General features: G+C 47.5%; 1 protein-coding gene and 1 long non-coding RNA gene across 7 annotated transcripts in view; one reads left to right on the forward strand and one right to left on the reverse strand.

The window, feature by feature from the left end:
- The window catches only part of LEF1 (lymphoid enhancer binding factor 1), a 118,769-nt gene extending 110,867 nt beyond the window's left edge, over positions 1-7,902 (reverse strand). For 2 of the 6 annotated variants that reach the window (XM_078069061.1, XM_078069062.1), the window contains exons 1-3: positions 5,190-5,213; positions 3,950-4,016; positions 2,377-2,510 (exon numbers count right to left, since the gene is read on the reverse strand). In XM_078069061.1, coding sequence (XP_077925187.1) covers positions 2,377-2,510; positions 3,950-4,016; positions 5,190-5,198 — 210 coding nt within the window. In that variant the 5' untranslated portion in view covers positions 5,199-5,213. Of the gene's footprint in view, positions 1-2,376; positions 2,511-3,949; positions 4,017-5,189; positions 5,214-6,512 lie in introns of those variants that run through there. The other 4 variants (XM_078069059.1, XM_078069060.1, XM_078069057.1 and 1 more) reach the window with 4 other exon arrangements.
- Positions 7,903-11,215: 3,313 nt separating this feature from the next.
- LOC118539478 (uncharacterized) overlaps positions 11,216-13,403 on the forward strand; it is a 137,351-nt gene continuing 135,163 nt past the window's right edge. Inside the window, exons 1-2 of the long non-coding RNA XR_004919188.2 lie at positions 11,216-11,523; positions 12,546-12,646. This is a non-coding gene — a long non-coding RNA (uncharacterized LOC118539478). The remainder of the gene's footprint in view (positions 11,524-12,545; positions 12,647-13,403) is intronic.

Genomic DNA, 13,403 nt, shown 5'->3' on the forward strand with positions numbered 1-13,403 from the left:
TGACCACACCTCTTTCCTCCATTCTACACCCACCAACATTTATTCTGGCCACAAATCTTTCCTAAACAATGAATGACTGTTCAATTCACTGACCTCAAAATTTTAATATATGTACTAACAATAAATACCTTCTATTCTATCAAAATTTCAAAATGATTAGCAGGGGGGTCGGAGGGTAAGGGTGGCTGGAGAGACCTAAAGCAGAAAATGCTGATTTAGAGAAGAGATGCTTAATTTTCAAGATGCTTAGGGATAATATATGAATACCAGTAGATTTTTATTACATCGACTTTTAATAAATTATTGTTTTGAAAGGAGAAGTGGCTGAGCTAAGGAATAAATCCCACAAATACTTATTAAGCATTAACTGTGTTTACAGCTTAAAAGTGTTTAAGATCGTTTTAGTGGTTATTTTCTATTGTTACCAAGTCAGAGACTATAATTTAGATTTGTCAGAAAGATTATTTGTTGTTCTCAAAAGTCTTTAAACAGAAATCTTCAATTATTCCTTATCTAAAACATATTCTCCTCCTCAAAAACAAACAAAAACAAAACAAAACAACAAAAAAATAGCCCAACTACAAAAGAAGTATCTGTTTGCATATTTAGTTCAACAAATATAAAAATCTACAAATTTTAAAACTCAGAAGCATTTATTTGGGAGTGGTCCCTAAATATTAAACTGTATTTGCTTTGATTAATCACTTTTTAGGCAGGAGATTCGTATGTACCACACAGGTATCTCTATCATTAAATATCTGAAAAGCCTTTTAAAATAAAACGTGAAAACACTATTTCCTATAACAACCATCATAAAATCTCCAAGATCACCATTTTAACTATTATATGAAAATCAGAAATATCTCATTCCCTACTTGAAAGTTCAAATATCTTTTAGAAATTTATGGAAAAATAATTACAGGAACTTCTAAATCACAGTGCCACATCAAGTGGTTATATTCCATGTACCTGTCATTCTAACAACTGAAGACTACAAATAATCACACAAATACTCTTGTTCATAATCGATTCCTCTCTGCTACCTTGGTGCATCTTTTAGATCCCAGATTGTGTTCACTGAGGTATTAACAACAGTACTTTCCCTAGATGTCCGTGATTTTATTTATTTATTTTTTTTCCACTTAGTGGAAGCACTGGGCTAATAAGGCAAAGACCATAAGTTCCATCTTCACAATCCTGGATTTGTTTCCCTTAAGGGTCAGTCAGATTGAAACCCTAATCCCCAAGACCCTGCATACATACATGTTCTTCATTGGGGGTTAGGTGGTGGAGAAAAAGGCTGAAATAGGGTAAATATATTGATGGATCAGTGAAAATCCATCACTACGACAGGAGGGACGAGTCTCAGGAAGAACTCCATCACCAGCACATTTCACATTCACGTACTACGTAAGTTACCCTTTAGACGTTTTCCTACTATATAAATGACATTTCCACTTCCCAACAAAAGAAAAATATCATCAAATAACATATCTGAAATTCTTCAAAGTGCTAAACATTTGAATGATGCGGTTATGTCGCCACGGCATTTTTAGAACTTTAAAAGTTAACTGAGCCTTGAGATAAGGACAATTTTCATTAGGGTTATCTTCAAGTGATATTTTCTCAACACTTGGCAATAAAGTAAAAATAACTCATGCCCACCCCCTCAACTGATTTTTTTAAAAGATCTGAGAGAAAGAGAAAGAGAAAGCAGGGGGGAGGGGCAGACGGAGAGGGAGAGGGAGAGTCTCAAGCAGATTCCGTGCTAAGCACAGAGCCCGATTAGGGGCTCTGCCTCATGACCCTGAAATCAGGACCTGAGCTGAAACCAACGGTCAGTTGTTTAACTGACTGAGCCATCCAGGTGCCCCCCATCCCCCAGCAACTGATTTTTAAAAAACATCAGGTAATACAATAAAATAAGACACGGTCTTAAAAGCTGAAAGTAACACTCTAAATGTTCAGCCCCAAATGAGGTAAAGTAGTTCTGATTCTAGATAGCTTGCGGGCAGTGAAAGCTATACAGTACTTAATTAACTGAAAAATTAAATCAATTTTTTCCTCTCATCAGCATAAACAGCACAATACTCATAAAACCATGAATTTGTTGATTTCTTTACTTGATTTCATGATAACTGGCGATCTCTTATTTATTAATCTTAACCAATAAGCCAAAAGCTAAATTCCAAGTGTAAGACATCAAAAGTAGCACCCTTTTAAGGCAGCCATTCTTCACAGCAGGTCTTATTTAGTAATGACTGGTCACATATAATGAAACTATTTCTGATGTGTTTTAAAAAACAACTATTTTGCTAAAATACAAATTAACTTGCACTTCTGAAAATAATTTGCCAACATCAGCGTGTTACTCACTGTTCTTGGGATGGGTGGAGAAAGAGATCCATTTGACATGTATGGGTCATTATTCATATTTGGCATCATTATGTACCCGGAATAACTCGAGTAGGAGGGTCCCTTATTGTAGAGGCCTCCATCTGGATGCTTTCCTGGGAGAATCCAAATAACAATCAATAATGCATTGACTTCCTTTTTATATCAGTGCATTTTTCATCTGAAAATTTAATAGTTCTATGACAAATCAGACCTTACATAAAAGATTTGTTTACAAAATACTGTAACTGAATTATTACGCTCTATTTTAGATTGACAGTATTTATTCTCTTAAATGGCTTAGCAGTGAAACAGATGTTTTAAAAACATGTGGTTCAATTTACTTCCACTACTGACTGGTGTTTTTACAAAAATAAGTGTTATTCATCTAACTTAATTTGCTCTAAAACTAACAAACTGGCCCAAGAAATACAGACACATGAAAGAACACACACAAACCTAAAGCTGTGTTATAAACATATTAGGCCATCTAGCTATCCACACACACATATTTACACACCTGAAGTTTTGAGCAAACTCAAAAATTCTACCTGTGCTTCTAGATTTCTAGAAAATTTCTAGATTTTCCTGAGGGAAAGAGCTGTATCTAGTATATATGGGCAACTACCAAATTTATGAAAGATTAACTCCAAGAGACTTAATTTTATATACTACCCCATTCTGCCAAAGAAATCTGTGTGTTTAATATATGCCTTTCTTCTCTTTAATCTGTGTAAATACTTTGTAGCTCAGAAGGAAGTCTGATATTATAGTTTTCTTCCCTTCTTTTCCTGGCTGACATTTTGTATGAATACTTTATTCTGGTCAAGCCAATTCTAAGTAAAGGAGAACAGAAAATGCAGACTATTCGACAAGAAAACCCTACAGATTATTTGATTATTTTAAAGTCACATGGAGTTCTAGCTAAGTCTAAAAAATATATGCAATTTTTAAAGTTTTGAGCAAGAATTAGAAACGGGGAGAAAGTCTATCATCTTCCATATGCAAAGTTCCTAATTTTAAGAATAAAGTTTTATATTTTTACAAATTAGATTCTGATTCACTGAGTCATATTTAATCTGTGCATTCACTGCCTGCCTTCTCACTACAATAAGAAACAGCAATTTTACAAATGAAAATCCATTTGAAACTATTCTTGTTGGAAAACAAATTGGTGTAGACTGTCACTCTGGAACAATGCAGAAAAAAATACTAAAGGTCTAAGCCAATTAGAACTTGGGCTAAAATAAGGAAAAGAGGAAAACTTATTATAGACATTTCCCCTTCCACACGGAATCTGGAAGCCAACTAAAATCCAAAGGCCCCTAACTCATTCAAAGACAGTTTTTAAATTATGTAAATATACATGAGAAATAGGCAGTAAGTTTCCTGGGTTTTCTTTCCCATTTTGTTAAAATAGTGGGCACAGTCTTACCACACCTGATCCCCGTCTCTTGGACTCAAAAAAAAAAAAAAAAAAATCACAAATCTACCTATATTCACAAACTGTACATATTAAATGATAAACCTGGGAGAAGTAGAATTAGGGTCTTACCGTCATCAGGATGTTCTCTGGCCTTGTCGTGGTAGGACTCCTGAGAGGTTTGTGCTTGTCTGGCCACCTAACAGCAAGAATCCCCATCCCCGAAATAAAGAAAATCAACTTTGAGTTTGTGATTAAGCATGTGTCCACTGGTAATTCAAAGGAGGAGGACTGGGTGCAACTCAATCTATCTATTTTATCAATCTAGGAGGGGTAAGGCTGGGGTTGGAAACCTGGAAATCTTTTGCTTTTTCTTTTCAACACATATTTTTGAGTGATTATTATGTACCCAGGACTAGAAAGCATAAACAAGAATAACAAAAACAATAACAGTATAGTAAATTTGGGAAAGCTCCACATGCTGCTCTGACTGCTGATTGCTGCAGAGCATCCCGGCTGCTTGGATACCTAGTATGATAGGAGTTTGATTTAATGGGGTTCATCATTTTGATAGCTCCTTTAAACCCCTGTTCACAGTCAATCGGAGCTGATTAAAGTCGGGCAGAAATATCACTTTACAACTATAAGGACATTTTAAATAAAAAACTAGGAACTCACATTTAGGGGTCTTAAGGCAAGTGTCCCAAGCCAGTACCAGCAGAAGCCCCCCTCCTTATAACCTACCATGGCTGGCTCAAGCCCAAGCTGAAGCTGACAAAAAAAAAGTGAACTATTCTGTGGTTAAAGGGAGGAAAATTTGAGAGTTGGGTTATAAACATCTAAAAGGTAGCCCAGCTAATATCAGTTCTGGTAACCACCATCCACCCAGACTCAACCACGTGCAAATCAGTGGTATTACCAATTCACTATCTTCCCTGGTCTGCCCCATGCCCATTTACCACCTCGGCAAAGATTAACAAAGCCCTAATCCCTGGGTTCTATGCTTCAAGCTGCAAGACCCTTCTTCCCAGAGCAAAAACATAAAACGTGAACTGGGTGGCAAATTTATTTATGGAATAAGGACGGACAAGCAAAATGAGCAGAAAGAAAAAGAGGCTGCTCTACAAATATAAGAGTTTGGCCTCTAAGTGTTTTGGATGTTCTTTGGTTCCTTAGACATATGTCCTCCAGGTAACCTCCTCCCCCCAATACATATTCACAAACCTTTTAAGTGGGTTTGGGTGCACCCTAGCCTCCCCCCCCACGCCGGTCCCCCTCAAATTGGCATGTTGGGGTGAAAGATTCGAGAATAACGAACACCCGTGTGTTCTCCTTAGAACCCAGGCCCCCAGCCTTCCAAATGCGTACTCACCCCTGCCATTGGTATAAAGAAGGTAACTCTGAAGTGTGCTTAAACATGTTGTTTAAAACCCAAAATGTCCCCGCCCCCAAAACCACACGGTTTCTTTTTGGGGGCAGAAGGATGCCATTTAAGGGAAAAGGGTATACCCTCCAAGTTTCTTTGGAGGGAAAAAGCGTTGGTGAAATCATTTGAGTGTCAGGACTTTTCTACCGGATTTCCTCCAAAGCGTTTCCCAGTTGTTAAACCAGGGTGGCCAGTGGAAGTGTCGGGTATCAGGGTCCATCCGCCCAGCCCCCCCTTCTGAGAAACTCTCCACCGCCTGAAATAGCCCTTCCGCGCGGTCCTGCCTGAGGCTTTCTCTCGCCTGTACGCACGTGTCTCTATTTACTCTACTAGGGTTACCTGCGCTATCGCCCGCAGAGGGCCAGGAGATCAGATAAAGCGCTTTCCACCCTCCCCTGAGTGGGTGCCCTGGCTTCCGCCACATCTCGATTCTGACTCTCCTTTCTTCTACAAAGATTTAAGGCCTGATTCGGGCCCAAACTTACCCCAAATATAAGCGCTTTTTTACTTTAAGTGGCCGGGATTGGAGAAAACTAGCGTTGCCCGCGGTACCGGGAGGGCCCCCCCTTCGGGGGGGAGAGGTGGCTCGGCTGGGGGCGCCCACGGCTCCCAGCAGCCGGCCCGGGCGCTGGGACTCCGGCAGCCGCAGAGACCCAGGCGCGCGCCCCCTCGGCTGGCGGGCTCCGCGCAAACCCCGCTCCGCGGCGGTTGGGGCCGCCCCGCCTGTCCCCGGCCCACGCCCGCCTCCCCTTCCTCTCAGCCAGCGGCTCTGCTCATCTCTACCTAAGCTTTGGTGGTTTAACGCACTTTTGCAGAGACATCTACCGAGAGAGCTAGCGGGTGCACTCTGTTTTCCGTTCCACGGAAGAACTTCTCAGTGTTGTTCAGACATCCTGGCTTTAACGCGTCGCACCCTCTCAACCCCACTAAAAAGTCCGCAGGCGAAACGTTATGGGTTAAGGGCAGCTTCTCCTACCCACAAACCAACAATTTAGTCATCGAACCTCAGAACTGATCCACTTGGAATACCCTTCCCTGCACACTCCACCTCCCACCGACACCAACACACACACACACACACACGCACGCACGCACACACACAGGAAGAATGTTGACCAGGGGCCCATCCAACTCCCCCCACCCCCACCCCAGCAAACGAGGGACCTACTCGGGACCCGTCAGTCGAGGCTCCCCGGCGCCTTCCCTCCTTCTCTGCTCTTCCCCGGGACCCACCACGCCTCTCGGACCTCTGGGCAGCGGCCCGCTCACCTCGTGTCCGTTGCTGGCCGGGATGATTTCAGACTCGTTAACCAAGGAGGACTTGATGTCGGCTAAGTCGCCTTCCTCTTCGGGGTGACTGATTTCTGCGAAGATCTTCTCCTTCTGAGGATCGCCCTCATCTTTGAAGGGGATCATCTCGTCGGTGGCGCAGAGTTCCGGGTCTCCCCCGCCGCCGCCGCCGGCCCCGGAGAGTTGGGGCATCCCGACCACTCTATAATCTCCGCTCCGCTGGAGGAGCACCCGAGGCGACAGCAGGAAAGACAGGGGGTCAACGACAGAGGGAGGAGAAAAAGGAGAACTGGAAGAATGCGTGAGGGAGAAGAGCAGGCGGAAACCCAGCCGGCGGCCCCGCGGCCCGAGCAGCTGCGTTGGTGCCCGAGCCCCGGCAGCCGCCCGCGCCTTCCCGCTCCGCGGAGACCGGCGCCGACGCCCGCCCTCGAGGCCGAAGGGCACGGGGCTGCTAAGGCCGCCGCAGCCGGCGCCTCTGGGGGCGTCTGAGCTGCGCGGCGCGTGCTAGGCTAGGCTGCCCCGGCGGCCACCCCACGCCCCCGGCGTCTCCAGGTTCTGCGCGCGGAGGACGCCGGTTCCGGAGGAGGCACGACTCTCCCAAGTGCAGAGGGTCCGTCGGCGCGTCTCTAGGCAAACCTCTCCACCCTAGCTTCCCCGGTGGCCGATTTGGGAGTTTGTTTTCCGAGAAAGGAGGCAAGCTGGGCAAAAAGGCTCCGTTTGCCCCAGCAGAGAAGGTGCAAGGAGAATCAGAAAATAACGAAATGTCCACTTCCTGGAGAGTAAAAAAAAAAAAATTAAAGAGCCACCCGGGTTGAGATGTCCGTTTTAGAGCTTCTTATTTCCTTCCCTTTCGCTTCAGTTTTCCTTCTCCAGGCGCATTTAATCTGTTGGAGGAGGAGGAGGAGGAGGTGGGGGAGGAGTAGGAGGGAAGAGAAAGAGAAGAAGTTTGCCAAGAATAAAGTTTGTGCCGGCGAGCGCTGGGAGTCGGCAGTGAAGGGTACGGCGGGGTCTCAGGGAGTCACAGCAGGGGCCTCGGACCCAAATGCTTCTGCGGGGAGCTCGAGCCGACACACACACACAGCCCGACCCCTCTTTGTTCCCGGCTCGAGTTTCTCAGCCTGGCGCTCTTGCTCGCCGCTCTCCACGCCTCCGCCGGGCCGCTCTGTCAAAGAGCTGCACCCTTCGGGTTCGCCTGGCCGAGGGGAGGGGGGGGTGCCCCGAGCTTGGCGGTGTTCGAGGATCCGGGCGCGTCCCGGCTCCTCCGACCGTGAGTGCTCAGCCCAGGTCCCTCCTCCGCACCCTGCCCCGCAGGTGAGCGGCTGCGCCTCCCCACCGCTTCTCCTCCTCCCGCGCCTCGCTGGCGCTGAAAAGCTACCCACTTGCGTCGCTTCTCCTCCCCCTCCCCTCCCCCGCCTCCAGCTCTCCTTGGCCGCCCGCTGGGGAAGGGGGGGCGGCGAGAAGGAGGTGGTGATTGAGGACTTCTTTTTTCTTTTCCCAGAGCCTGTAGGACGAGTCCTAGTTGTGTGTGTGTGTGTGTGTGTGTGTGTGTGTGTAGGACGAGTCCTAGTTGTGTGTGTGTGTGTGTAGGACGAGTCCTAGTTGTGTGTGTGTGTGTGTGTGTAGGACGAGTCCTAGTTTTGTGTGTGTGTGTGTGTGTGTGTGTGCGCGCGCGCGCGCCTAGAGGAGAGGATCAAGCAACTCGCTGAGAGAAGGAAGGACCCGGAGCTTCCTGTAACCCACGGAGAAGCACCCTTTGCCCGCGTGAAATTGACAAGAAACTCTGCCCGAATGGCTTAACTTCATCATCTAAGTATCTCTTCTCTTGTACCCCCCACACCTTCCTCTGCCAGTGTCTCCCGCCCCCCCTTCCCGCCTCCCTCTCTCTCCCTTCCTCCCTCCCTTTGGCAGGGCAACGAAGATGAAAGAGAAGCCGCCGCAGCTGTGATCGACACCACGTTGATAGATGCTCTGACAGAGCGGATGAGGCGGGAATTGGGGACAGAGAGAAGGAAAAGGGTAAAATATAACAGAGATTGCTCAACTAAGAAAACGGAAACAAGAAGGACAAGGAAGAGAGTTGTGGCTTTCCTAAAATATGTCGAAGGACAAGGGAGCACATGCTAGCAAAAATTAAATCTCCAGTCTTACCGAGAAAAATAGGACAAAGAAAAAACTGAAGACTGGATCTTAATTACTGCCTTTTTAAACAAGATCTCTTTCTGTGCATCCTCACCATGGAATGTACAGAGAAAGTTGCTCTAGATCTCTTGTGGATTTTGGGAGATACACGCCACAATGTATGGGAACCTCATAGAGAATGAAAAATCAACCCAAGGAGGGAGAGAGAAGAAGGCAAAAGGACCCAGGAGAGGGATGCCAGTAGAGGGAGGGAGGACCGGACAGTCTCTGGCACCTGGGACTGCACACTCAAAGAGACCCTTGAAGATGCAAATCCGAATCCAACCTCAAAAATTCCCCAGCCTCCACCATCTCTTTGATGAATTTTGTACAAGGACAGGACTTTTAAGGAGATGCTTTGTGAAAGTTACAGTATAAGCGAAGCTGAAGTTTGAAAACACATTACATTTTGTTCCTTGGCTCTCAAACCCCCTCAGTTAAAAATCCAGGCAAAATTATTATACCTAATACACTAGCCATCTGTAAAACCTCAGAACAGTAAACAAGAGGCAGGAAAAATATGTCTCCATCTACCTTAAATTGAAAATAAGGAAAACTCTACAGAATCAGACTTTAGCTCTATTTTATAGGAATAGTCATGCAAAGATCCCTCTTTCCCTAAGGAAAAAATTGCATGCTGCTGGGCATTATATAAGTAAAGACCTTAACAGTGCTCCAAATGAGCACTTAAAACTTTGACTAGGGATGGGAAATTTACTAAAAAGCAATTTTAAAAAAACTATCAAAGGGTTCAATTGGTCACATACAGAATGGTCAGTTGTAACACATATTCTATTTGGGAGATTGGAGCAAAATTAAGGATCTGGTGATGGAAGCCAGGAAGAGTAAAACATTCAATACACTTTAAATAGCTGACAATGCAAAGCCTTAGAGAAGAAAAACAAAAAGAATATTCTGCTACAATGTGTCTATAAGACAATACTAAAAAGATAGGAGAAAAACCATTTTTTTTTTATTGGTGGCAGTAGTCAACTTCCCTTTAAGTTATGCACCAATGTGAGTGTAAAGTACTAGTGATGTGAACATGTAGCTATGTTAGACATTAATACCCTCTGTTCTAAAAGAAATATGGTAAAGCAAAGTCAAAAGTCCTCCTATAAATGTGCCAATTTGGCTGATAGGAAAAGAACTGGGAAATGCAGTTTCACCAAAGTAGCCAGAGTAGAGGTTCCTTTTCATCAAAACATTGAGGAGGGGGCAGGAGGGGGGGCACACAGAATTGCCAGAGAATATTTTCTGGAAGCCAAAAAGAGATTAAATGACAACGCCTACATCTCCCTGTTTAAGTGTTACAACTAATTCGAATCCCATTTTCTCCTTCATGTTAATTATCTGGACTCCCGGAGTCTTTTGGAGCTCAGCTCCGGGTGTCCTGGAGATTGGGAGCTCGAGAAGATGGGCATTTGGGGAATAATAACTAGTAGGAACTGTTCACTAGAAGGGCCGAGGGTAGGTGGCTATGTTTGGTATTTTTCGGGAACCCTCTCCTGTGGAAACACTGTTTCTAACGAAATCACCAGCGCTTTCCTCTGTTTCTGTGGCTGTTGGTCCTCCTCGTGGCTTGCGGGTGTTGACTGAGTGTCCTCAGCATTGTTGCAAATCTTGAGATGGGCTGAACTTAAAGGGGGCTTTACGAGGCGAGAAAACATTCACCCAAGTTTATTTAGAGCTTTGTCTGGGAAGGAGGTTGACATTTCCACGTGAAGTCTGTCTTTACCGGGGTCGGGGGTGGGGGTTAGGGTGCTTGGGAAGCAGGGGCACTCGGGAGGGGTGAAGTAACCCTGGGAAGACGTTCCTTCCTCTCTGACAGGTTCGGTGATGTTCCAGGCAAAGGCATCTCTGTCGCCGGGAGGTCTTTTCGAAATCGCGTGGGGGCTGCTATTATATATGCAGCCGCCTCTCTGGGTGCACAGTCCGGGATGTGGTGGGTGCGGCGCGGGAGAAACGCCACCGCCCGCCGCCCCCTTCCCTCGGATGTAGAGGCGGGTTGTTCGTGTGAACTCGAGCGAACGACTGGAGGTTGGCTGTTGCAGGTTCACTCCTTCAGGATGTGGGTTTCAGGGGGCGTTTTGATGTGATTTAATTCCGACCGTAAAACAATTGCTAGGGGCTGGCTGGATTGCTGTTGGTTTTTCCCCTCTTGGTGGCTTTGGCTGGTTTGGGTTTAGTTTGGGAGCGAACAGTGACTTGTTTTATATCAACACTTCCCTCAGTGCCGGGCGCGGTCGCCGGCGCTGCGCGTGGGGGACTAGGCGCCCACCCCGAGCCGGAACCGAAGGGGGGGGAGCGGAGACCGGCCTCGCAGTCCGTAGGGTAAATGGGGCCCAGCCCCCCGCGGGTGTGGTCAGGGGAACTAGGAGAATGACCCCCACCCCCAACAGAGACCCCTCCCTCCGGCGATTTTGCTGCCAAGTCGACTCGGCTACAGACACTCAAGTGAGTCCTTAATTACAGGGAGGAGAGAAAAGCGCGGTGCCCTTCAGAGCCCTCTCCGCCCCCTCGGTCCTAACCCGCCGCCCAGACTCCAGGTCTTCCCCTTTGTGTGGCCTGGACTCTCCTCCAGCTACAACTTTGGTGGGATCCCAAAGGAAGGAGGTGGCGGGGGCCTACGCAAGAGGATGCTGGAGGAGAGAGCAAGAAGAATGAAGAACTAGAAAAACGAATAATGTTGATTGCAGAGACGGACGGAACTCCGGCACCCTCGATTTCCCACCCCAGCTTCGCCAGGAGACTAAAGCTGTGGGCACCTTCAGTTTAACGGACTTCGCAGAAAAGAGAAGGGAGGGGCGAGGTAAATGGCAGTTTGTGTCCCAGGGGTTCTTCCGCCTCTTCTTGTCTCCTTCTAAGACAAACAAACTCAACCCCCTACTCGCCGGGGTAACTGAACTCGTAGCACCGTGAAAATGTCGTTCCCAAATTCCGCCGCGTGCAGACGCCGGGCTTCCGCGGAGCCGGCGCCCGTTGGCATCCGCAGCTCTGCACAGCCTTGAGGGTTCCGCCCACGGAGGCCCCGCGGCCGCCCGCCCCTCCAGCCCTCGGGTGGCTTCTCCCGCGCTCGCGCGGGCGCGGGCTGAGCTCGGCGTCCGCAGCTCGCTGGTTGGGGGCCCGAGGCGCGCCCGTCCAGGGGGCTGTGTCCTTCCAAGGCCCGCGAAGGAGGGCCACATCCCAGCCCATCTGGGACCAGCCGATTCTCTGTCAACCGGGAAGCGAGGGTTCCCATCCCCGGGCATCCCAGAGCGAGAGGAGTCAAGCTGGGGTGATGAGGGGCGCGTTCGGAGGAGTAGAATGGGCCATTAAGAGTCCCGCCACGCACCTTCACGGCTGGGCTCCGCGACGGGAACCCCTGTCAACCCTCCCTTCCCCCGCCACGGGGACCCCGACTCCCGAGCAGAGGAGCCGGCGCTACGTCTGGAAGGGGGAATCCCCAGAATGGAGTAGAATGGATGTGCGACCTGGGATAAATTTGCAGGCCACAGGACAGCTCGCCTAATGGGCTGGAAGTAAAATTCTTTTCCCTCCTGTCTGAAAACTTTTCTCAGGAACCTTAACTTGGCGTGGGGACCGGCCTCCGGCCCCGCGGACAGCACCGACTCGGCGGCCCGCCCCTTCGGCCCCTCCTTCCACAGCTAGTTCCCCTTCACCCGCTCTCGGGCCGGGGACGCGCGCCGGGCAGCCGCGCAGAGAGGCCGCTCCGCGCGCGCGAGCCGCGCCTTATATCCTCGGAGGGCGGCGCCTGCGCAGGGCCCGGCTGGGCGGCATGGCCTTTGAAGTCCTGGCGGCTGCAGCTTTCATCCTTTCTTTTTTCCCTTGCAGGCCCCTTTGTGTGACTAAATTTGGCAAGAATATGGATCCGAGCCAGTCTTTCCACGTGTGCTCCCAGCTCCCAGCTGAGAAGGCCAAGGGTTCTCTTCCGGGTAAGGAGACAGGGAGAAAGATCAAAGAGTTTGGGGAGCTGGATCTGAAATGTGAATTGAAAATAAAAATCAAGCCTGGACACATTCCAGTTTCTAAAGCAAAACCAACCCTTAGCAGAGGCCGTCTGGCTATGCCTTTCTTTCTCCTTCTGCTCTTTCTTACTCTTCTCTCCGTTTCTTTCCCGCAACCATTCTTGAGCACATGGAATAAAATAAAGAGGACATAGGGAAACACTTAGTTCCTTCAGATTTTGTCTTGCAGTAATTTTATTAGGGAAAATATCTTGTTCATAATTACTGTTATGTGAAGCCGAATTTCTTGAGCCATAAATATTGTCTTATTTCAATGTGCTTCACACTTTCTTTTGTAGCCACATTTGGAAGAGAATGTTGACACACGGCTGTGTGTTCATTGTGCATAGTGCTTCTTTTGCTACACACGATATGGTGCACTAGTTTTCTTCCACAGAAGTTAGATCCTGCAAAGCCAACGTTAATATTATTTGTTATCAAAGGACTCACTATCTGGTGTCTATGGTTTGAAATCCTCTTATTGACAGAGTTCTGAAATCTTTTCCTACAGGCGACTAGCTAGAAAGTTTGTCTTTATAGTTTAGAAAACCACAAGGCCCCTTTTGGAATACAGTATTCTGTTGTTTCAGAAGTAACCCATATGAAGAGACTGCTTTGAAATAGTGTAATGCAGAGTCAGAAACCCTGGGTCTGACGTGGGCTCTGCCACTCCTGTCATGCTATG

Source organism: Halichoerus grypus, chromosome 3 (assembly GCF_964656455.1).
Source record: "Halichoerus grypus chromosome 3, mHalGry1.hap1.1, whole genome shotgun sequence".
Taxonomy (NCBI): domain Eukaryota; kingdom Metazoa; phylum Chordata; class Mammalia; order Carnivora; family Phocidae; genus Halichoerus; species Halichoerus grypus.